General features: G+C 40.1%; 1 protein-coding gene across 6 annotated transcripts in view; it reads left to right on the forward strand.

The window, feature by feature from the left end:
• The first annotated feature begins 8,665 nt into the window (after nt 1-8,665).
• The window catches only part of Ddx4 (DEAD-box helicase 4), a 305,193-nt gene continuing 289,733 nt past the window's right edge, over nt 8,666-24,125 (forward strand). For 3 of the 6 annotated variants that reach the window (XM_032898887.1, XM_032898891.1, XM_032898890.1), the window contains exons 1-3: nt 9,459-9,530; nt 16,525-16,585; nt 19,890-19,967. In XM_032898887.1, coding sequence (XP_032754778.1) covers nt 9,459-9,530; nt 16,525-16,585; nt 19,890-19,967 — 211 coding nt within the window. Of the gene's footprint in view, nt 8,916-9,443; nt 9,531-16,524; nt 16,586-19,889; nt 19,968-24,125 lie in introns of those variants that run through there. The other 3 variants (XM_032898888.1, XM_032898886.1, XM_032898889.1) reach the window with 3 other exon arrangements.

A 24,125-nucleotide genomic window follows, 5' to 3' on the forward strand; every position in this document is an offset into this window, starting at 1 on the left:
CAGTCCGTCGCCTCTGTGAAAGCGCCGCCATCTAGAACTACAACTCCCAGAGGGCTCTGCAGCACCCAACCATCCTCCCTAAAAACCCCGCCCTCTGGCTCCCGGAGGCTGCGCTGCGGAGCTGGTGCACCCACCTGTGACTGCCTGAGTTGTCTTCTCCGCCCGAACAACCTAGGAAGAGAGAAAAAGAAACGATATCTTGAGTTTTACATCACAGGTCACGTGAGAACAAGATAGTGTGGCTGACGTCCCTGCTGAGCTTTCCTGGCTCCTGTGGTGTTCTGCAGTCACGCCCTTGGACGCTGTGGACCCTGAGAGTAGCAGGAGTGGGGTGGGATGGGGAAACTATTATTAGCTTGCATTGATTTTTTTCCCCCTGTGGTTTTTTGTTTTGCCTTTGTGTTTGTTTTGTTTTTGTTTTTTTATTTGTTTTTCGAGACAGAGTTTCTCTGTATCCCTGTCTGTTCTGGAACTCACTCTGTAGACCAGGCTAGCTTCAAACTCAAAAGATCTGCCTGCTTCTGCCTGCTTCTGTCGGGATTAAAGATGAGTGCCACCAATGCCAGGCTTCTGTGTGTGTGTTTTAATTGGTTAATAAATTAGACTCTAGACTAAAAGAGACTTTCAGGTAGTATTGACTCCCCTCAAGTTTTCCCCAAATCGTCGCAAATAAACATACAATCTACCTAAAGTCAATGTATGTTGGTAAGGAAGTCATCTCACGGTAAGATGCCTAAGATCGATATGGCACGTCCTAAACCAGGGATCTGAAAAGAAAGCTAGCATTCAAAAGCAATGTGCTGTGATGTGATCGAGACCCCAAGACTTAAACTTATCAAATGGTAATGAATTCCAAGAATTTTGCATTTATCATTTTTTAAGTCTTTTCAACCTGCATACTTTACCTATTTTACCGATAATGAAACAGTTTTAGAAAAGTTAAGTGACATGGTAAGGCTAGACAGACTTTCAAGTAGCAAAATATCTGGAATTCAAACCAAGGTCTTCCAAAGTCTGCTTTCAAACTCCTCTAAATATCTGCTCTGAAACCGAGGGCTTACAATTGCTAGTAGTTAGTGAATGTTGCCTTTAAGGGAGATGCAGGTTATTTTGTTGATAGTGTTCTTGTTCCAAAAGGCTTACAACTGCATCTGGCTAGACTTTCAAATGAATACATAATTTTGTAAGTCTCCCTGATAGAAAATTTTTCTTTTTTTCTTTTCTCAATTCCAGTCTGAGAAAACATTTTTAGACAAGGTTGGAAAGTGCAAAAGTAAACAAGAATCTTACAACTAACTGCTGGAGAGACACTTACAACAACAACAATAACAAAATTGTTAAATTTGGTAACAAAGCTCTGGTCAATTTCCACGTTTCAGGTGGTGATGGTGGTGGCCTGAAGTTGGCAATCCACCTTCTTGGCAAAGGTCACTGGCATCAAAGGAACCAAAAGAGACCTTCTCAAGAAATTGTAATTGCCTAGTGTGTTCTTGAAGGGTTAGCCCAAGGTTTTGCCTTGATTTTATGGGCAAAACCTTGGTTTCATGGTTTCTTGGCTGCCAGGGCAGTGCCTGTCCAAATATTTGAGCACATAGCCACAGCTACAGGTGCAAGGTCGAAGATCAATCAAGAAATAAAGAGAGTAGCACTGTGCCAGGTTTCCCATTAAGAAATCCTTAATAATGCATTCATGTGCTACAGAATAAGATTTAAAAATCACTCAGTTTACAAATAGGTCAGCAATTGACAACAGATTCTAAGACACACTTAATTTGAGTTTCTAATGCTTAAAAAAGCAAGGTGGGGAAGGAAAGGGTTTATTTGGATTACACGTCTATATCGGTTTTCATCAGTGAAGTAAGTCAGGACAGGAACTTAAACAGGGCAGGAACTTGGAGACAGGAGCTGATGCAGAGGCCATGGAGGGGTACTGCTTACTAGCTTGCTTCCCATGGCTTGCTTAGCCTGTTTTCTTACATAACTCAGAACCACAAGCCCATGAATGATACCATCCACAATGGGCTGGGGCCTCCTACATCAATCACTAATAAAATGCCCTACATACCACACACACTAACATTTAATGATTAGGTAGAGAAGGAGGCATCTGAAGAAAAGATTCAGAATGAATTGGTCATAGAAGTAGGCAAGAACAGCCAGGAAAAGTCAGGGGGAGAAGTGCAATTTTTCATGATTGTTTGGTTTTTATTTTTATTTATTTTTGTATTTTTAGTTAAGGTCTTACTTTGTATCCCTCACTGACACAGAACTTGCCCTGTGACCCAGGATGGCCTTGAATTTGTGATCCTTTTGCCGCCTAAATGCTAGTAGTAGTAGTAGTAGTAGTAGTAGTAGTAGTAGTAGTAGTAGTAGTAGTAATAGCAGCAACAGCAGCAGTAGTAGTGGTAGTAGCAGTAGCAGCAGCAGCAGCAGCAGCAGCAGCAGTAGCAGCAGCAGTAGCAGCAGCAATAGTAGTAGCATCAGCAGTAGTAGTAGCAGTAATAGTAGTAGTAGCAGCAGTGGTAGCAGCAGCAGCAGTGGTAGCAATAGTAGTACAACCTGACTCACTATGCCTAGTTTTTTCATGTTTTATTGGAGAATTTTAGCTATATACAGATGTAGGAAGTATGGTGAACCTCTATGTTTTCGTTACTCATAAAAACAAAACAAAAACAAAAAACAGTTAATACAGAACCAAGTCTCATATCCTCTATAACCACATATTTGTATTTCTAAAATATAAAGACTGCTTTAAAAAGTCATAATCTCGGGGTTGGGGATTTAGCTCAGTGGTAGAGCGCTTGCCTAGGAAGCGCAAGGCCCTGGGTTTGGTCCCCAGCTCTGAAAAAAAGAACCAAAAAAAAAAAAAAGTCATAACCTCTAAATCATTGTATCTAAGACATTAATATTCACTTAATACCATTTAGTATATAGTCAGTTAATACATTTCCTGAAGCTGTGGAGATAGCTCAGATGGTAAAGTGCTCCCCCTCGGAAGCACAGAGACTTGACTTTAATCCCCCAAAACCTCATAATAAGAAAATGTCCGGACTCATGATGGCTTGTATTTGTAATCCCAAGGCTGGAGGTACAGAAACAGGTGGATCACCGGGGATCACTCGCTGGCCAGCCAAGCTAGTCAGCTTGGCAATCTCCCAATCAATGAGAGACCTTGTGTCAGAAAATTAGGTGGATAGGAAGGACACCTGAGATTGTTCAAGTCTTCCATGCATATAAACATACGTGCATACGTACATGCTCCCACATAAAAAAGCATGCCTTCACACACTGTCAAAATAAATATCTTAATTTTTATTTTTGAGAGAGGTTCTCACGATGTAACTCTGACTGGCCTAGAACATGCTTTCTAGACCAGACTGGTCTCAAACTCATAGAGATCTGCCTGCGTCTACCTCCCCAGTGCTAGATTAAGGATCTGAGCCGCCATGCCTGGCCCAATTTCTTGTTTTGTATTATAAACGTTAAGTTGGTAAGCATCTGGATCCACACATATTTGTTTTGTCTCCTATCTCCTGAGATAAAAAGTTTTTTTCCTGTAACATTTCCTACATTTTATATTTTGTTGACTCTGTGTCTGTGCTGAAACATCACATCTTCTGTTCCTTTAGTTTGCCATGAACCGAGAGTTAAATCTAAAGGTTTGGTCAAAGCTAAAGTTGGATTTTGAAAGCAAGCCTCTACATGCAGTTTTCTGTATTTCCCACTGTAACGCATCAGATAGCCCTGATGGTTCTTGGAGGTCTTTGCTTTGAGATACAAAGTCTGTCCGGCATGTTTAAATGTTGTCCTATTTAAGGAGGCAGCTAGGTAAGATCATCCACCAGTTACCTCCCTACTGATTAACTGCTGTGTCTAGCCTAAGGCCCTGGGGTATGATGCATCCCATAATAGCTGTAGGTAAGGCCCAACACGTTTGTAGATTAACAACATCAGGTCATAATGTCCTTAAGGTTGGACACCCCTGACAGATTTTCATCCACCACACTACCTTCAAAAGAGCTAAAGAAGTAAGGTGAAAAAAACCATCTGCAGTGTTCTGATTTCAGTGTAACAGGAAAAGACACATTAAAAAGATGCCAAGGCCTGCATTGCCCCTCCCATAATTCTAAGCTTCATGGAGAATGCTACCTCCACTTTGGGAACGGAGAAGGAATTAAATCCTGACCACAGAGTTGAAGCAGTATGGACATATTACAGTGATCTCTCAGTTCTGGGGTGCAACTCTTTGCATCCCGTGGCCCTGTAGCTGTAGACCTGTGATAGATGATGGCCAAGACTGCAGTTAGGAATCTTCCCGACAACTCCAGCTTTTAGAATGGAGAGCAGAACTCCACCTAATGGATGGCAAAGCATGAAAGCAAGGATTCTGCCTAGGAGCTCAATGCCAGCCTTAATACTCCCTGAGGGACCGTTGCTGCCGCCCATCCCCAACCTGCAGCAGTACGAATGGCCAATATCACAGATGGAGCTCACGACCTGGACGTCTGGCACAGGCATGCTCTGTAGCATGCTGGATTTGCCTCACTTTGCCTTACTGTCAGCTCGGCACCAACTGTGGGCTCAGCATTGTGACATTCAGAGCCAAGTCCTAGAGTAGGAGCCAGGGCTGGTCCCTCTGGTGATTCTTTCTACAGTTCGTGACCAGAGACTGATTGATGGCCTGGGAAGGCACAGGTAGGCCTATGCAAGCCCCAGACAGAGATTTGTGTGCATAAACTACCCTTTATAAAAAGCTCCCGAACGGAGTCTGGAAAAACTCACCAGCTGAGGAGTTAGGGTAAACTAAGCTTGGATTGCCTCCTAGCATGGCCACAGGTAACCTGAATTTTGGTGCCATCTAGTGTTAGAAATTACAGGCTGAAAAAAAAAAAATAAGCATGCTGGTTTCAATTTCTGAAACCAAACAAAAACAAAGCAAGCCAGATTATGAAGTCCGGAATAAATAACTAACCCTTTGTCCTCAAATGATGTCATACATCAATAAGCACCAAGGACGTTTAAGGAACTATGACCTCATCTGACAGTATAAATAAAATGCCAGAAACCGTCCAGACAGTAACCAGTGTAGGTGGATGCTCATAAGGGTTCTGCACTAGTTTCTTTACCGTTGCTGTGAGAAAATACCACCACCAAAAGCTAACTTATGGAAGAAGGAATTTACTCTGGCTTGTGTTTTCAGGTTGATAAGGCTCCACTGGGACAGAAGCAGCCAGCAAGAGGTGTGATGGCCGGGACAGCAAGCTGAGAGCTCACATCTGCAACTGAAATCGCGCAAGAGTAAGTGTGAGCTGCAAGTGCTGTGAGGCTGGATACCAGCAAAGGCCCCTACTGATGCCCTGTCTTCAGCAAGGCTGCATCCCCCAAGCCTCTCTAAACAACAGTCTGTGAGGAACTAAACGTTCAAATACCTGGGTCAATGGCAAACATTTCTCATTCAAATTTCCACCATAATTAAAAGCAAACGAACCAAGTTTAAGGAGGCTTACTGAATTTCAATCGAAATGTAGAAATAAATCAACACTTTAATAGATAAAATTGAGTGAGACATGGAGGCAATTTTTAAAAAGTTGAAATCCTTGATAATGAAGATACACTAAAAATGCACCAGGGAAGCATTGATGATAGAGTAAATCAAACCGGAGAGAAAAAGAGTGAATTCCAAGACAGGCTATTTGAAAATGCACAGAAGGGAAAAAGAATTAAGAGGAAGAAATGTGCTTAGGGTAACTCTGGAACAACAGTGAAAGGGTAAGTTAGTGGGGATTTGAATGAACACCAAAGGAGTTAGTTGATGCAACTACATTGTGATCAGCCACAGTCAGTTTCCATGTTCTGCAGTAAACTGTATCTCCAGTTTTCACAACATTATGCAGGTCCATCTCCATGAACCTGGCCTGGCCTTGTGACTTTCTGATAACTAATTAATTGAATGTTGCAAATATAATTGTTTACCTTCTTATGCTAGAACTCAAGAAGCCTTGCAACTGTTGCCCTGGTCCTTTGGAGAGATGTCCCTGACAAGTCTGTCTAGTTGAAATGAAACAACCTTACAGAGTTAGGCTGAGGTTGTCCAACAACCTTCAGAGCTTAAGCCAGCCTCTTGTAGAAAAAGCATTCCATTGTTCTGCCCATCTCAGCCACCAGATGCCAGAGTAAAGAAGTCACCTTGGATGTTTAAACGAACTGGCAGTGGAGGTTGGGGATGTAGCTCAACTTGCCTGGCATGCTCAAGTACCTAGGTTCAAACTCTGGCAGTGCCAAAAAAGAAAAAGTTGATATTAAAGCATCAGAAGATTCAAGTTCTAGTTATCATTTGAATGTAATCATATGAGATGGTCTCTTGAGCCCTCTCAATCTTTGGGAGAGAATTTTTGTAAGCCAACATATTTGGCAGTAGTTTGTTATATAGTGGTGGGTAACAAGAAGAGTGCTGTGAACTCTGGTCATGTAGTTAAGATAGTGTTTGCCAGGTTTCTTATTGCATACTTCCTATTTTCTCCTTATATTTGGAAAAAATTGTGGTAATATACCTTAGACACTTATTGTTGTCCCCCTCCCCCGTCCCTGTCCTGAACCCAATGCTGAATTCTCAGCCAAATGCTTGTGATGTCCTCTCTATTTAAAAAGCTTCAGTCTTTTAGTCATTATTTTTTTAAAATGGTATTACGTTTATTCTGTGGTGTGTGTGTGTGTGTTTGTGTGTGTGTGTGTGTGTGTATGGGAGCTGGTGTATGTGAGGATGGGAGCTGGTGTGTGTGTGTGTCTGTGTGTGTGTGTCTGTGTGTTCGTTCAATCAGAACATGGTGTATTATGGTGTGTGTGTGTGTGTGTGTGTGTTTATGTGTGTGTGTGTGTGTCTGAGAGAGAGAGAGAGAGAGAGAGAGAGAGAGAGAGAGAGAGAGAGAGAGAGAGAACAAGTTGTGGAAGTCAGTCTTTCCTTCCCTGATGCAGATCTCAAGGATCAAACTCAAGTCCTCAGGTGGTCAGGTCCATGCCCCTGGTCTTTGTATCATCATCATCATCATCATCATCATCATCATCATCATCATCATCATCATCATCATCATCTAGTTTTGGCTTTTGAGGCTGAGTCTTATGTTGCATAGGTTGACCTTGAATTAACTATGCTCTGAGCTCCTGATCTTCCTGCCTATATCTTCCAAGTAATGATTATAGGAATGTGCCACTGAACCTAGCAGTCAACCTACCTGTTCACTCCAAAAGTGCATAGCAACGTTCATTTTAGGAACTTTGTTCACATTTTAAATGACAGTTCTGTTAAAGTATATTGTGATTTTGGCCTTTGTTAATGTGACTTTTAGAATGCAAGGCCTTGCATACAGAAGGCAAGTATTTTTTTTTTCTTTTCTTTTTTTTTTCGGAGCTGGGGACTGAACCCAGGGCCTTGCGATTGCTAGGCAAGCACTCTACCACTGAGGTAAATCCCCAACTAATGTGACTTTTAAAAGCAGCTCACCTTAATAGCCTGGGAGACTGTAGTGCTCACTAGATAAATGCTAATGTGTTTTTTTGGTGCTGAAAAGAAAAAGGTGGTTCCAGAAATGAAAAGCAAGCTTAAACTGGAGTTCCTCATCTTTAAGTTCCTTAGAATTTCTTTAAAGATTCAGAGAAAGGAAAGCTATGGAGGTAAAAATAAAATCAAGAATCGCCTTTACATATATTTGATTGTTAACCCTTTGGCAGGCACTAGGAAAAACACTGAAGGAATTTTCCTTCTGAAAGAGGCGAGGAGCGGACAGAAAGTGACTATCTAGTTAATGAGTGCTTTAAATGCTGAACTGGCCAGTGCCCTAGGAATGAAAACAGATATACCACAAATCCAGGCCTTGGCAAACAAGCCATTTCTTTCTCTCTTCTGTTATCTTCCTACAGACTGGCTTTCTTGACAATTCCAAGATGGAGTTTCATCTTTGCCTTTTTTTATGAAGAGGAAAAAGAAAAACATTGCTTCTAGTTGGTTTTAGTAGAGGAGTGGAGGGAAGTGAACTCCTCAGATACAGAGAGAGCACTAGACTCAGAATAACCAAGTCTGGCACTTTGGTAGGTCAAGAGGAAGCCTGAAGGGCTGGGAGAGAAAGCATTTGCATGGCTCCCAGAGTTTTACCCTCTTTGGTTTTCCCAAGACAGGGTTTCTCTGTGTGTAGCCCTGACTATCCTGGCACTTGCTCTGTATTACAGGTTGGCCTCAACTTAGAGATTCACCTGCCTCTGCCTCCCAGAGTCCCAGATTTATTTTTTATTTTCTAAACTTTTGTATGAATCCAATGGAACTGATAAGCTCTTGGGGACCCCCAGGAGAGAGACAGGATGCAGTGGGTGGCGGGCGTGGTCAACCCACTCACACAGGCCTAACAGGCCACTGAGCAAAGAGGCCTCACTGCCCCTGCCTCGGCCTCATCAAAGCAGAGAACGCACAGGCCGTCCATGGGGCGGGAAGCCGCGCGCTGAGGGCGCTGATTGGCTGTCGAGCCCCGTCGCCTGGTGCTATTTGTTGTCGAGCCCCGCGCCCGTGACGTAATCGGCGTCCCGGCGTCCGCACGTGCAGCCGTTTAAGCCGCGTCGGCGGGCCGCGAGGAGCCCAGGGATCCTGGAGCGGAGAGGTGAGTGGGCTGGTGGCCTTGGTCTTGCTTCCAACCCTGGCTCAGGGCGTCCTAACCAGGCCCGGTAGCCTCTGGGGCAGACTTAGGCCAGAGGCTGCTCACATGGGCCTGCCTGGGGCTTGAGGTCGGCCTCTGGGGCCTTCCTGCTCAGACTGGAGTCTTCATGCTGAGTAGAGCGGTGTGTGAACACTTGAGGCCTGCAGGGGAGGGAGGCCCAGGGAACCTTCTGCTCAGCGCCTAGGCGGCCATTTCTCGGAAGAAACGGTGTTTGTGGTGAGCGATCCTCCTCTGGGCAGCTCTGTATCCTACATCGAAAGAATCGGGCGCCTACTCAGGACATTTCCCCCTTCCAGTCCCCAAGACATCCTGTCTGCCATTGAGGGGACGCAACGGGACATATCTTGAATATTATCTCAGTAACCCCCCCACCCACCTCATACACAGCAAGCCATTTGGGAATCCTTTTAGGAAGACAAACTAGAGTTTTGGGCAAATTGGCATCCCCTGGGAACGCAGTGATTGCCTGAATGATTCCCCTGGCCTAGGAAAGATAAAAGTGCTAGCTATAAAAATCACCCTTAGGCAAGAAGCAAAAGACTTTTGGGGAAGTTAGTTTAGTAGTTGCAAGTGGTGCGGAGGGACCAAAAGATTGTATTATTTTGTGGTGGTGGTGGTCAACCCCAGTTGTCTAGTGCTTCATTCACTATGTCTTTGACCTTTACCACGGCCCCATAATTGAAAGATAACACTTCTGATGTGTTCATGGTCAAAAGTACCTTTTCTTCTCCGTTTTTAAAAAAGGAACCTGAAGCTATCATGGGAGATGAAGATTGGGAGGCAGAAATCCTCAAACCTCATGTGTCTTCCTACGTTCCTGTATTTGAGAAGGTAATAAAATTTACAGGATTATTAAAAGTTGTGGGTTTTTATCAGTTAATAAACTGGTGAGGAAGTTCTAAATTTTTATAGCCTGTTTCAGTGTTTATCTGCATGTGGTTTTTTTTACCTCTTTTATGGGTAATGAGAAACGCAGGCTAAGCTTCAAATTGAATAACATAGTAATTTGATAATCACAAGCAAAAGCTGTAGTGCTACCAATGTAATTCAAACCTCAATGACTTAGGACCGCCAGGTGAACACAAGTTTGTACAATTGTGTCTGAAAATGTTGACAGATAGCTTATGTATAGACAAAATTAAAAGTAATGACTTGATTTTGGGAGGTACTTTGAATTCTGAAAAGTAATTTAATTATCTAAGGAGCTCAATGAGAATATATCGGACTATAAAATACTAGATTAGATTTTCTGAATGGCATGGGGAGTTAAAATTATAACTCAAGAGGAAGCTTTGGGGTTTCATATTTCAATGCAGTGTACTTTATAAGATACTGTTTTTGCAGAAATTCCCTCACATTGAAAATTTCCATTTTATGTGTGTGTCAGTTCTGATTCTAAGTGATGTTCTTGTGGAAGTGCTTATTTTATACAAACATAAAACACTTATGTTTTTTTGATTTAATTGGAGTTGATTGATAGGGGTTTTGAATTCAGATACCTCAAATAATAGTCTGACTGTATAATATTTCTTGGCTTGCAACTTATTTTAGGTCTTTAATATATGTTATCTTTTGATAGTTCTCTTTGTATCATAAAAATAACATCTTTTGGTAGCGAGACAAATTATCTAAAAGTCTTGCTCTTGTTATATTTTTAGTATTTATTTTTCAAAAAAATTTACATGGTTTAATGATATAACAATTTTGACTTTTTTGGTTTTTTTTTTCTTTTTTCTATTTTTCGGAGCTGGGGACTGAACCCAGGGCCTTGCGTTTGCTAGGCAAGCGCTCTACCACTGAGCTAAATCTCCAACTCTTTTGTTTGTTTTTTTTTTTGTTTTTTTCAATTTTGACTTTTTTAACTTCACTAATTATGAATTAAAAATATTTTTTACAGTATTTTGTCAAAAGAGTGTTCTGCAATATGTGATTTTCTTTGGGTGTTTAAGATAATGGTAGCTTTTCATTTTTATATTATCATTCATATCTATGGCTTGTTTAATTTGGAATTTTTTTTCCAAAAATGGGAATGTTGGTTCAAATGCTAAGAGGACATTTAATGGCTTGTAGTTCCTTCTAGTTCTTAATAGATTATATAATAAAAAATTTAATTGGTGCAGACTCTGTTGTACTTGGACTTTGTAAGGGATCTGTCAGAGTTTTCTTCAAGATTTTTTGTTACACATTGTGGAGTGTGTTGTGTATATTTTTTGCTCTGCGTTTCTGAAGTTGGGTGGTAGTTAAATTTTCACACCCTGCTTCCTCTCCTCATCCCCTCCCCCACCCCGCCCCTCCCCCTCCCCTTCCCTCCCCTCCCCTCTCCCTTCCTTTGGTCTCTAAATACAGGTATTATGGGCATGGGCTATCAAATTGGCAGGTTGCCAGTTCTTTGAAAAGTACCTTTTTGGAATCCCTGTACTTTGAGTAACATAGCCAAGTTATCTTGACATTGAGAATACTAAATTGATAATCACACCTCATGATTTAACAGTTGTATGGAGCTAGTTTGTATTAAGTTTCCTGTATTTATCTTCAAATTTGACCCCATTGTTGATTTTACTGTTGGTGACTTGGCTTTGTTGAGTTGAGTGAACATGATAGAGTTCATGGCCTGTTGACCTTTCTTGAATAAAAACAAGACAAAGGTAAGGATAAATACCATTTTTATGGAGGAAAATCTAGACTTCTCTTCAGGATTTTAAGACACCATTTGATTGTTCCCACTGAATTTTCATTTCCATTTTTAGTTTAATAGTGCTTTTGATATAGTCTTGTATACATACCATCTTAAACAGTATCTGTGATCAGAATTTTAATGAGCATTCTTTAAGATACAATAATAATATATGCTTATATACTTAGAAATATTAGGGTAGTGTTCTGATAGCTCTTAGTGCTTCCCAAATCTAGATTTGGAAGTGACTGTGCCGCCTAAGGATAGAATAAAGGTGTGAAATTATGCGAACTGCTTAGCAGTATAGTTCAGAAGTCGTAGTTGTTGCGCATTTGCACTCTGTTGGCTTATTGGAATGAGTGTATTAGCTACCCAGTTTGATTACTGTGCAGCAGTACCTTTTGTTAGCTGACTGGGAGAAATTCTAAATACTAATTATTTCTGTGTAAGACCTGTTTGCCTTTTTGGTACATTTTAGGATGAAAAAAAGCTCTTGAAATTAAAATGAAAATAAATTGAGTTAATCTCTCCATAACTGTAATTTTATGATTCAGTAGTAGCAGTAATAGTCGATAAGAAAATAATAGATTACACCTCAGAGTTAACAGTTAGAATGCAGGCAAACATATCTTCATCCAAAGTTATTTGTAGCTACAGAGAGAATCTTTATGGGTCAAATATTTGAAATTTCTATATTGATGTATTTGGGAGGCTTAAGAGACTGCAAATGGTTTGTAGCTAGTTGTTCTAAAAGTAAGTGAATAGCATGGTCTGTGATTTAACATATTTTTACTTAATCCTGTGCTATAAATAGTGTTGGACATGATAGAATACTTTATTAAAGATGTTGTACTGTAGGAGACTCACATTTGCAAACTCACCAACTCCTCATGGTAGACAGCCATGAAAATAGAGAAGCATGAGTCTGTTGATGCTGAGGTGGGTTTAGATCAAGTGGAGAGGGATGGCTTCCTGAAGGTTCTGACTAGTGATCTGAAGCAATCTTAGCAGGACATCAGGATCAAAGATACCAGGAGGGAACAAACAACACGTGAGGGCATTAGCAAGGCAGGCGTATTGGTTTCAGATAGCTGCCGTAACAAAGCACCACACACTGGCAATGTGAATAAAGCAACCTAAGCTTTTTCTCATCCTTGAAGCCAGAAGTAAAGAGATCAGGGTATTTGCACATCTGTCCTTCCTTTGGAGATTCTAAGAGAGAATCTTTGCAGCTTCTAGTATCTGTTGTATGTAGATAATCATTGGTTTGTGGTTTGTGTGTGTGTGTGTCACCCCCAACCTCTGAGTGTGTGTTCCCTTGTGTTAACTTCTCTATTAATGACACACAGGATGATAAATTAAGACTCAGCTGGATAATCTAAAATAACTCTTTCAGAATCCTTAATTATATCTGTTACGATCCTCTTTCACATAGGTATTAATTTCAAGGGTTAGCAGCTGGTGTGGGGCAGGGCTCACTTCTGGGTAAGAAGCTGTTGGCAATGGATGGCTCTCAGGGGAGGGGATGCAGCCCCTGAGAGGCTACTTGTCATATGCAGGCTATGCTTGTAAGTAGACTTACTTAGTATAAGTGCTCAGGGGGTTTGTAAAAATTACAGAAGGTGGGGAGGGAAAAGGGTGGTGGTGTGAGGACCGAGGAGGAAGTGAAGGGCAGGGAATGGGGATGGGATTTGACCAAAACACATTACATGCATGTATGAGATTCTCAAGCAGCAACAACACCAACACAAAAACACTACACATTCCAGGAGGAGAGGCTGAGGTCTGGTTGTATGAGAAAAGCATAAATTTTAAAAAATCATTTCAGGTTGGAGGTGAGCGAAGCTGGGCTGGGCATAGGTTGAAGGAAACCAGGGAGGCAGCAGCTGTGGATAATGTTCTAAGTGGGACGGAGAGATGGGGCAACAGCTGGAGAGACTAGGAAGGCAAATTAAGCTAATGAGAAGGGATAAAGCATTTTCTTTTAAAAATATTTTGAAAAATCACATTTAAAATATGGATGAATTAAAGTAGTACAGTGGATGCCCTAAATCTTCGGTCATTTTTACCTATTGTAAACTTGTAGCTATTTTCACAAATTGTCTTGGAATTTGTAAGTTAAGCATGTGAATATTAAGTTCTATTAGCTTGAGGCATCAGTAGAAATGAAATGTTTGGTTTTCTAGTGCACTAATGTACCATTCCCATTTATTATTTATTGGTGCAGACACACTAAACCAGTAAGATTTTTACTCTATTTCACAGGACTGGTTGGATCATTCTTGTTTTGGTATCTGGTAGCAATAAGTTTGGGCCGTTTTAGTATAGCAGTTTTCTAGGCAATTTCAGTGACACCCGGTCTTAATAAGAACTTTGGAAAATAATTGGATGGTTCATGAGCTACATAAAAGTTTTAAAAGCTGCTTAGTGTCTCTTGTGAGAGAAATTTTAGAAAGCGTTAGCTGAAGATAACCACCATGGTGCCCTCTTTCCAACTTTAGCACTTACGTAGATGAACTTACTGAAGGAAGACTGTGGTTGTGATGCAGTCATTTGACTGTAATATCTCTAAGTTTAGGTCTTCTCACTTTAAATTATTCATGTTGGGTTCTCCATATACATGGATTTCAGAGCTACAGTCTGAAAGTTTTTAAGAGGAAGCTTACACAAGAAATAAAGGAGTGGGTTAATGATGGAAGGACATTTATAGGTGCTAGAAGTAAGAAAAATTACTCACATTGTCATAACAGAGAAACTGAGAAATACCAGAAGGTATCAAAGTTAACTTGGTATTTAGTTATTGATTTTGTAGCAAAAATTGCCACAATAATGTACATGTATCTATAGTAGTTTTAAGACTAGAAACAGGAACAGTGAATATTTGAGATCATTGAAGAGAATTCTTCAACTACTGCTCCCTCAAGTTTAATTGAAATTAACCATGAATATTCTGACCCAGTAGCTGCTTTATTCACCACATCATTGAGTTCGAAAAACAGCCCCAGAATCCATATAGTTTGCAGTGCATAACTGAGTATTCATTAAAGTTGAGTTTGGGATGGAAGCCAAGAGAACTCACTTCAGAGACAGAATCCTAAAAAGAAAGCATTTCTGCGAGTGCCGAGAGAGTTCAGGATCTGAACAGCCCTGCAGTGAGATTGTACATTTTTATAGGATGGGGACCAGGGTGGGCTGTTGCATTGTCTAATCATATTTTGACACAAGGGTTAATTTAAGTAAAGTTTAAATGTTGGTGACTGGGCCATAACCAGGTCACTTAATTTTGGGGTCCTTGAGTCAGCTTTTCCTTCCAGGTCCCCTCCTGGACTCTGACCTGGAAGTTGAGAGCGATAAAGGAACAAAGGAGCAGGCAGGCTCCTTTAATTAAGTGAAGACAAGCAGCACATTTACAATGTGTGTGCCTTAGTTAGACGACGGGATAGCAGCACCTTCCCTCTTTACATCTTTCACTGATTAACAGACAGACAGACAGACATGAAGCATCTGAAGAAGCAGGACAGGAGTTGAATCCCGGGGCCTGGGAACATGAACTCAGCTTTGATCCTGCCAGCAAAGCGGAATTCAGGAAACTGCCACCTAACAAGTGTAAAGATACTAACTTATTTTGGTTAAATTATTTCCAATGGTAGTGCTTTAGAAAACATTTTTGAGATAGTCGTCTGATGTACCCCAAGCTGGCCTCAGTCTCATCATCTTTCTGAGTGCTAGTCATTCCTAGTCACAGTGAAAGTTTTTAACATAAGTGTCTTTATTTGGGGGCTGGAGAGATGGCTCAGTGGTTAAGAGCACGAACTGCTCTTCCAGAGGTCCTGAGTTCAATTCCCAGCAAGCACATGGTGGCTCACAACCATCTGTGATGGGATCCAATGACCTCTTCTGGTGTGTCTGAAGACAGCTACAGTGTACTTATATATAATAAATAAATCTTAAAAAAAAGTGTCTTTACTTTGAGCCTGCCTGCTGATAGTTTTGTCCTGTGTTCTACTTTACACTGTAGCATTGTGAGTGTACTGTGAAATACTGAGCTCTGCAAACAATATTGTGTATCATCTTTGGTGTATTTACTTCATGACAGTTTATACTTGTCAGGATGCATCAGCAGACTAGTCTGTGAACGGTTTAGACTGCTAAGTTTTAGTTTCAGTCACAGCTCAGCTAGTACATCTGTTGATATATTCATATTTTAATGAATTGGTGTATTCCAATAAAATTGTTTATAGAAATGGGTGGCCTACCAGATTTGTCCTGTGGCTGTAGTTTATTAATTTTAAGTGATAATTTATGTTACACCTACAAATTAGGTTACCATGTCTTAGAATAACTAATGAGGGTGCATCTGTTGACCTAGAACCCCTCACTGCTTACTGTTTTGCATGCAGTTATACAGTAATCTTTATCATGAAATCACACAACAATCTCTTTTTCTGCAGTTTTGCTTTTCATGGTTTCAGTTACAAGTTGCCAACTGTGGTGTAAAAATATTAAGTGGGAAATTTCAGAAGTAAATAGCTGATGTTTTAAATTTCATGTCATTCTGGGTAGCATGTTAAAACCTGCCACCATCTCCTTTTGTCTTGCCCAGAAATCAAGTCATCTCTTTGTCTGGTGTGTCTGTGTATACACTAGCTGTCTGACATTATGGGTTTGTGGCTCACCATCAGCTAGATGAATTGCTTCTCCTGATGTATTGTCAGAAGGTCACTAGTAGCTTGATCTTATAATGTTTTTTCATCCACCTTGCTTCATTTCCATGTGGGTGGCATTAGATCATGTCACACCACAAGAGGAATAAATGTCAGTAAGGTCTTAATATTATAGTGCCATAATTGTTTTTATTATTCTCTTACTATGCCAAATTCATAAACCTTGCCATAGATAGATATGAATAAGAAAAGGTATGTCTCATATTTTGTGTATATGAGAGATGGGGAGAAGGAGTGAGGCAGAGAGAGAGAGAGCAACAATATATGAATGATTATATAACTACTTGTGGTTTCAGGATCTTATATATATTTCTGAGAGTCTTAGAATATATTTCTCATGAAAAGGAAGGGATTCTGTAAGTTTCTGTTTGTGAAATCGATGACATGTTCTTATTCTGAGTAGAAAACTTGGCTTGCTTTCTTACAGGATAAATATTCTTCTGGGGCAAATGGAGACACTTTTAACAGGACTTCAGCTTCATCATCAGGTGTGTGTCAAGGCAAGATGGCTTTTCTCTTTAGGTTAAGAGTTGTATGTAATATTTAGGTAGGCTGATACATAGAGCGGGTTTTTAAAATTCTAATGAGGATGCATTCTAACTTGGATATTTTAGGGTAGGGTAACTTGTAACTAAAGAAGATAAAGTGTTATAGACTGCATTATTTAATTTAGTTAGTTGCTGCAAAACTTTTTCCAACCTGAAGGTTGCATATTTGGCTTCAGGTTGCTAAAGCATTGTCCGATCTCCTGATAAAAGGAAGCAGGATAGATGGTGAGATTATTTGGTCCCAAACAACAGACTAAGCCAGACATGTCATACCATGAAGAACATATTTTTTTTTGCATCACAAAACTCATTTACTGAAGTTTCCATGAGAATAAGTTCAAAATAAAGTTTCAACCTATTCTGCTGCTCCTAACCCATTTCTCTGTACTAGTTTTTCCTTGGGCTATCCCACTTGCATGTGTACTACCTATACTCTGTAGAGTTACTGTACATGCTAACGTGGTAGGAGGGGTAGGAGTTGGACTCAGAAGTTAAATCGTGGCAGTATTTTGTTTTGCTGAGGCCTTAAACAGGCTCAGATGTGATTGCTGCTTTACAGTGAAAGATTTTTTTTATTATGGTAAAATGTACGTACAGTGACCATTGTTACCATTAATTTTTTTATTACTATGTGCATTATGTGTGTGCATGCTATGGCATGCTTGTGAAGTTGAGTCTCTCTCCACCTTAGGTGTTCTGGGACTAGAACTCTGGGTGGTCAGGCCTGTACATACAGCAAGTGCTTCTAGTTGCTGAGCCATCAGGCCAGCTTCGAGCTTTGCGATTAGAAGAAAAGATTTACTTATTATTTATGTGTTTGCCAACTTGTGTGTAAGTGCATCATATATATGCCTGGTGCCTGGAGAGGCCAGAAGAACGTGCTAGGTCCTCCAGAACTGGAGTTAGAGATGGTTGTGAGCTGCCGTGTGTGTGTGTGTGTGTGTGTGTGTGTGTGTGTGTGTGTGTGTGTGTGTGTGTGTGTGTGTGTGTAACTGAACCTGGTTCCTCTGCAGGAGCACTAAGTGTCTTAACTGCTGGGCCATTGCTCCAGCCTGAAGAGTCTACGTTTTCATCTTTGCTGTTGTTAAGTTTATAGTTGGTGGCTGGCATTAAGCACACTCACAGTGCTGTATCTCATCTACTATCTACCCTGAGTTTTGTTTTTTTTTTTTTCATCTTTGCAAACTGTAATTCTGTTCCTATTAAAATAATAGCTCTTCCCTCCTCCTGTCTCCAGCCCCTGGCAACCAGACTACTGTACTTCCTGTGAATTCAAGTTATTACCTATATGTTTGAGTTACTGCTCATTTTAAGGAAGTCAAATGTAAGACTTGTGGTTACATTCAGTTTATAATTTCTCCCATTAAAATTAGAGGATGAGGTAAAGCATTTTCTAGTCAATGGAACTGTTGGCTCACTGGAGCCTGGCTTAAAGTAAAGAAAAACAAACAAACAAACAAACAAAAGAACAACTGTGCCAAGGTAGTTTGTAGAATGTGAGGGGAGTTTGAGACTCAGTTGATCTGGTTAAAGCAAAATTATTTCCTATGGCTATTTTAAGTTCAAGGTAAATCCATTGTCAAAAGTTTATAAAAACCTTTGATGTTGTCAAGGAGCAATTCTTTCATAAAAGTTTAAACGTATTGCTTTAATATATAACCAGAGTCTCAAGAGCCTGCATGAAACTAACAGAAAGCTAATTTTGCTTCCTCTATATAAATGCTGAGATCTTTTAAACATAAAAAAAGACAAGTGTGTAAAAGTGTACTTCTTGATAATGTAACCAACAGAAACCTGATTCTTTGAGGTATTAACAAAAGGCAGTTTCAGTCAAGGAATGATGTAGGCCTGTATCATGAGAGCATAATGGTCTACTGTCATAGAGTTTTAAAAAGTTAGATTGAAATAACCCCACTAAAAGCCATAGCTATTGATCTATGAATGCTTAAGCTAAGGGAATGAATCAGGTAAGAAATAAATTGCTCCTCTTTTGGTTAACAAGTACTTTTTTTAGTTCTTTTCAATTAAAATTATTTTCAAAAACCAGTTTGTGTATTACACTTACTGTGTGTTTTGGGAAGGGCATGCATGCTGCAGCCCAGGCTCTGAGGGGAGCGGACAGCTTGCCTGGACCAGGTTCTCCTTCCACCCTGTGGGCGCTGAGGCGGGCCCTCAGCTAGTCAGGCTTGGTGCAAGTGCCACTGCTGGCCCATGTGTCAGTCCTGTTTTGTGGTTGTGAATGTAGCCTTTGGACCTAGGAAGCTATTTCCTTATTGCGGCAGATCTAGTCAAGTGAATGTAAACTAAACTGATACCTACATAAACTTGGTCAAAAATTTAAAAAGCTAGGAAGGAACTAAATTATCACAAAATTATCTAAAATCTTGGCCCCTGGGTTTTGCCAACCACTGAGAGTGACTGATTTTAGATTTCTTTATATATTTTGACATAATTGTATCGAATTCCATTTGTATTTTATGGATGCATATTTACATATTTTTTGTTGTGTGGAGACACAGGCTTACTTGCCTTTGCTTATCTGTCCTTGCTTTCTGTACATTTTCATTTTTGTTAAAGTTATACTTGATCTGATTTCTTTTCATTTTTCTTAGAAAGAGAATCCTATTATGTTGTCTCTTGCTTTTAATTATTGTGTCCTGGTTAGTTTTTGTCATTGTCTTGACACAGTCTAGAGTCACTTAGAAGAGAGATGATCCTCAGTGAACAATTACCGTGATTATCCTGCTCCGTGACCATGTCTGTGGGGCATTTTCTTTATTGCTGGTTGATAGAAGAGAGTGTAGCTCACGGTGACTGGAGCCATCCCTAGGCTGGTGAACAGGTCTTTGTAGAAGCAGTGGACCATGGGTACTCTTCTCAAGAACTACTTACAAACACAACCCATTTTTCAGTTAGGCTCTTTGTTAGCAATTTTCTTCTTTACTAGAGATGGCCTCATGCATGCTAAGCAAGATGGGATACCACGAATACATCCCTAGCCCTATTTTAACTCTGTAATCTAATTTTGTTTTGAGAATGTATCTCAGTACATAGCTGGCCTTGAACTTATGTTGTAGCTCAGACTGTTCATGGATTTGTCCTCCCAAGTAGCTTGAATCTGTCAACGTTTCCTGTTGGTTAATAAAATTTCTCTATTATATGTGTGGCATATTGAAAAGGCTTTAAATTTGTATATTTGGATACATATTTTTATTTGACTTGCTTTGAAATGTTATTTGCTTAGAAATGGAAGATGGACCTTCTGGAAGAGATCATTTCATGAGAAGTGGATTTTCCTCTGGAAGAAATTTAGGAAACAGAGGTAATTGTCATCTTTCTTTAAGCTTCTGAACTGTTGAATAATGGCATAGAGGCTTTGATTGCCTATGGTACAAAGCTAAGTCTTCTATAACTCAGTGCATGGTAGGTTTTGTTGTTATAATGAGTTTGTGTTTTTGATTTTTTTGAGACAGGGTTTCTCTGTATAGTTCTGGCTGTCCTGTAACTTGCTCTGTAGAACCAGGCTGGCCCTGAACTCCCAGAGATCCACCTGACTCTGCCTCCTGAATGCTGGGATTAAAGGCCTATACCACCACTACCTGGCAAGTTAATTTTTATTTATTGTCGGGTGTGGGAGTGTGGGGCAGAAAAACAAAGACAAGCATGTCCAACTAGCTTTAAACTCTACATAGTATAATCCATGCTGGCCTTAAACCAAGGCTGGCCATAAACTCCATGTGCAATACAGTGCAGACAAGTGCTGAGCTTGAGGCCCTCATAAGGGCTGGTAGTGGAGGCCTGTGGCACCACACCAGGTGATGCCCAAGTACTTTGTTCTGCTTTACCTCCCTGGTATTATAAGACAGTTAAGTGAACTAGAGAAGCAGAGTGGTCCCACAAATCAGCTGCTGCTTAATTTCAAATTTCTGTTCCTAGGAATTGATGTGAGAAGAATGTTATAAAAACCTTTGGAGGTTAGGGCATAAGGCCTTGTTGAGTGTTCGCTTTCTTAACAAAAAGCAGTCTGGGAGATACTTCTGTTAGTTCATCAGTACTAAGTTTAACAAGTTATTTACTTATTTTTGAGACAGGGTCTCCTATAGCACAGACTACCCTCGAATCTGCTGTGTAGAGGAGGCTGGCCTTAAAATTCTTGTCTTTCTACCTTTACCTTCAAAATGTTGTGTTTTGAAGTTACATTTTTAAGCTGTCAAAACTTGTCATGTGTACTGTAATTCCAGCACTTGGCAGGAGGATTTTGAGTTTAAGACCATCTTAGGCTACATGCAAAACTCTTTGTCTAAACAAACACATGAACAAACAAAAAGCTACAAACACTTGGGTTTTGTAGTTACAGAGCAAAATACCTTCATTTCCCCATAATTAATAGTTGATACTGTGTTTTATTATAATGCAATAACATGGAACCAAAATGTCAGGCTAACTTGAGCCTTTATTAGCTTTTTGTCTTTCAAGGTATAGCATCTCTAGGACTATTTGTGTGTGTGTGTGTATATATATATATATATATATACACACACATACGTATATATATATACATATACATATGTATATATACATATATATCCTTTTATTCTTTGTGTATTTCATATCATTCACCCCAATCCCATTCATCTCTCCCTCCCCTCATATCTGCCCTCTACCTTTTCAACCCACCCATCAAAGAAAAAAACAAAGCATAGCAAACCTCTCATTGTGGAAGCTGTAGTGTGTCACAGTGTGTCCCACAGTATACCCTTCTGTCCACATATCTTCACTTACAGATGTTCATTGCAGTGAGTCATTTGTCTGGTTTCGAGGCCTCTGACTTCGCTACACCATTAATACTCCTTGCCAGGACTCCTCTTGGGTATCTTTTGTTGCCCTGTGTCATGAGATTGCTGCAGCTTTGGATCAGCAGAACCAGCTTTCACATGCTCCAGCAGTTAATAGATGAGATTTTGGGGGTGGGCCAACTTAAAGCCTTGGATCTGGGCCTGGGTGGTAGCTGTTTGTTATCCTGCCAGCTCTCCTACGCACCACCAGGGAGAGCTCTTCAGCGCTGCCCTGGCTAGCTCACCCAGTGCTGTGGCTGGAAAGGAGCTGGACCAGCTCTTCTACTCTCACGCCCTTGGGTTGGCTCACTTGTGCCTTCACCATCTGGGCCAGCTCTACTATGTTGTCATAATTAAGGTATTTCATTTGGAAAACCTAATTTCTTATTAATATATACAATTAATTAATAAACACAAATTTGAATTTCTAGTTGAGTATCTTGCTACTAATTGTTAGCATGATTTTCAAATATTAATGTACATTTTGTTTTTAAATGTTTACATTAGTATACACTGCTGACTTGGATCATATAATTGATGGTTTTTTATTTTGTTTAGCTTTGTTTTCCCATTTTAAAGAGTTTTACCTTATAGGCCTGTCTGCTTCATAAGCCGAAAAGCTCTGAACCTCTTGCCTCTGCCTCCTAAGTGCTAGGATTATATACATGTGTACCACACTCATCTCAACTATGTGAGAGAAAAGGTTCAAAGGTTGGTTTTGCCAGCTCCTACTGGCAGTACAAATACTTAATATCTCAGTATTATATTTAGGAGAGAATTAACAGTGTAATTACATTTGCAAACTTTAAAGAACCTATGTGATACATTTTGATGGAAGCTTCTAAATAGTAAGAGTAGAAGACTGTACTCTCAGGGATCTTCTTCTAGTGCTGGGATTAAAGGCACGTGCTAACATGCCTGGCCTCAGTAGTACTTTTTCAATGAGAAAAAGGCCAGTGTAACACATTTTGTCACAGTTATTTTTATATGTTTAGGTCAAAGTGCATGTTGTTGATGTTTAAAAACAGAACTCTGTTTGGTATGTGTATGGCAATACACAGCTATAATCCTAACACTACGAAAGCTTGGCAGCGTGTGGGTTCAGAACCAGTCCACAGCTGCATGGTAAGATCTGTCTCAGACAAAACCAAAAATTCCCGTTTGGTTGAGTGCCAATAACTTTAACAATTATCTTGATACTACATATAATCTCATAAGCTATTTTCCATATGACTGACCTAGAATTTTATACAGTTTAATCTTGGTAGTGTTTTTCAAACTTGTGTAGTTTGATGTGTGTTAGTGTGCTTTTGATTTGGTTCTTTGAATTAAAATATAACATTGATTAGCTTTTTATGCCCTTCAAATTATGGTTGAGTATCTTTATGTTCTTGAATTACATACATTTCTTAAGATATGATGAAAATACTTGGTTGTTGGTATATGTAGTTAATACAGGCTTTTAGGAATTTTGAAGTTTTCCTTCAGCACCTCTAAACTGGAATGTTAGAGATTTAAGACAGTTTATAGGGATCACAGAGAATGCTTTTTCATAATTGTAGTTTATAGTGACAGTGCATGCTGACTTGGATGTCTCTGTTTTTCTTTTCTTTTCCAGGTAGAGAGGATAAGGTAGGGTGTGTGTGTGTGTGTGTGTGTGTGTGTGTGTGTGTGTGTGTGTGTGTACACGTGTACGTGTACGTGTACGTACACACATGTACACATATGCACGTACCCATGCATATGCTCAAAATTCACTGTATGAAATTCCCTAAGAATTAATGAAAATACTATAACAGGAACCAGTTATTCTCCTTGTATTTCTGATCTTAAGATTATTTCTCTGTTTTCGAGATGAGGTTCGTGTAGTGTTGCCCAGGTTGGTCCCTGTCTCTTGGGCTCAATGGATTTTCCTACCTCAGCCTCCTATGTAGGTGGTTTGTCCTTCTAAGCCTGACTCTTAACTTACTGGTTGAGAAACTCATGGACCATTACTAAGAAGAGGTGCAGACAGTGGTATGCTGTTGGGAATGGGGAAAGGCTATACTTGATTAGAGTACTAGAGAAGACTTCACAGAGGAATTGGTCTTCGATAGAAAGGTAGGATACAGAAAAAATACTGGATGTTCACAGTATGAAAATGGAGTTATTTAGTGTGCTGGCAGGTTGGCTCATTTGCTATGTGTCTGATGCCCTGAGTTCAGTCCCCCAATTCCAGACTGGAAGAAGAGTATGAACTGAAAGCTATCTTCTGATCTTTGCATAAGTCTGCCCTGGCTATACCACACACACACCCCACTACCAACAGCAACAAATAATTAAGGGTGGTGCCATACACCTTTAATCTCAGCCCAGAGAAGCAGAGACAAGTGGATCTCTAAGTTCAAGGCCAGCCAGGGCTGCATGGTGAGACTGTCTCAAAAAGAGAACAAAGTGGGATGCTGGCAAGATAAGGGTGCTTTCTGCTGAGCCCAACAACCTGAGCTTAATTCCTATTGCAAGGATAGAGTTCACCCTTTGATCTTCAAATGCATGCTCACACAGAAATAGGTGTAAAAAATGGTTTTAAAGTAGGAAGCTTGGGAGTGATTGAGAGGTATTAGAAAAGTAAATAATAGAACAATATAAATACTGAATATAGTACA

The sequence above is a fragment of the Rattus rattus genome, chromosome 3, assembly GCF_011064425.1.
Source record: "Rattus rattus isolate New Zealand chromosome 3, Rrattus_CSIRO_v1, whole genome shotgun sequence".
NCBI lineage: Eukaryota > Metazoa > Chordata > Mammalia > Rodentia > Muridae > Rattus > Rattus rattus.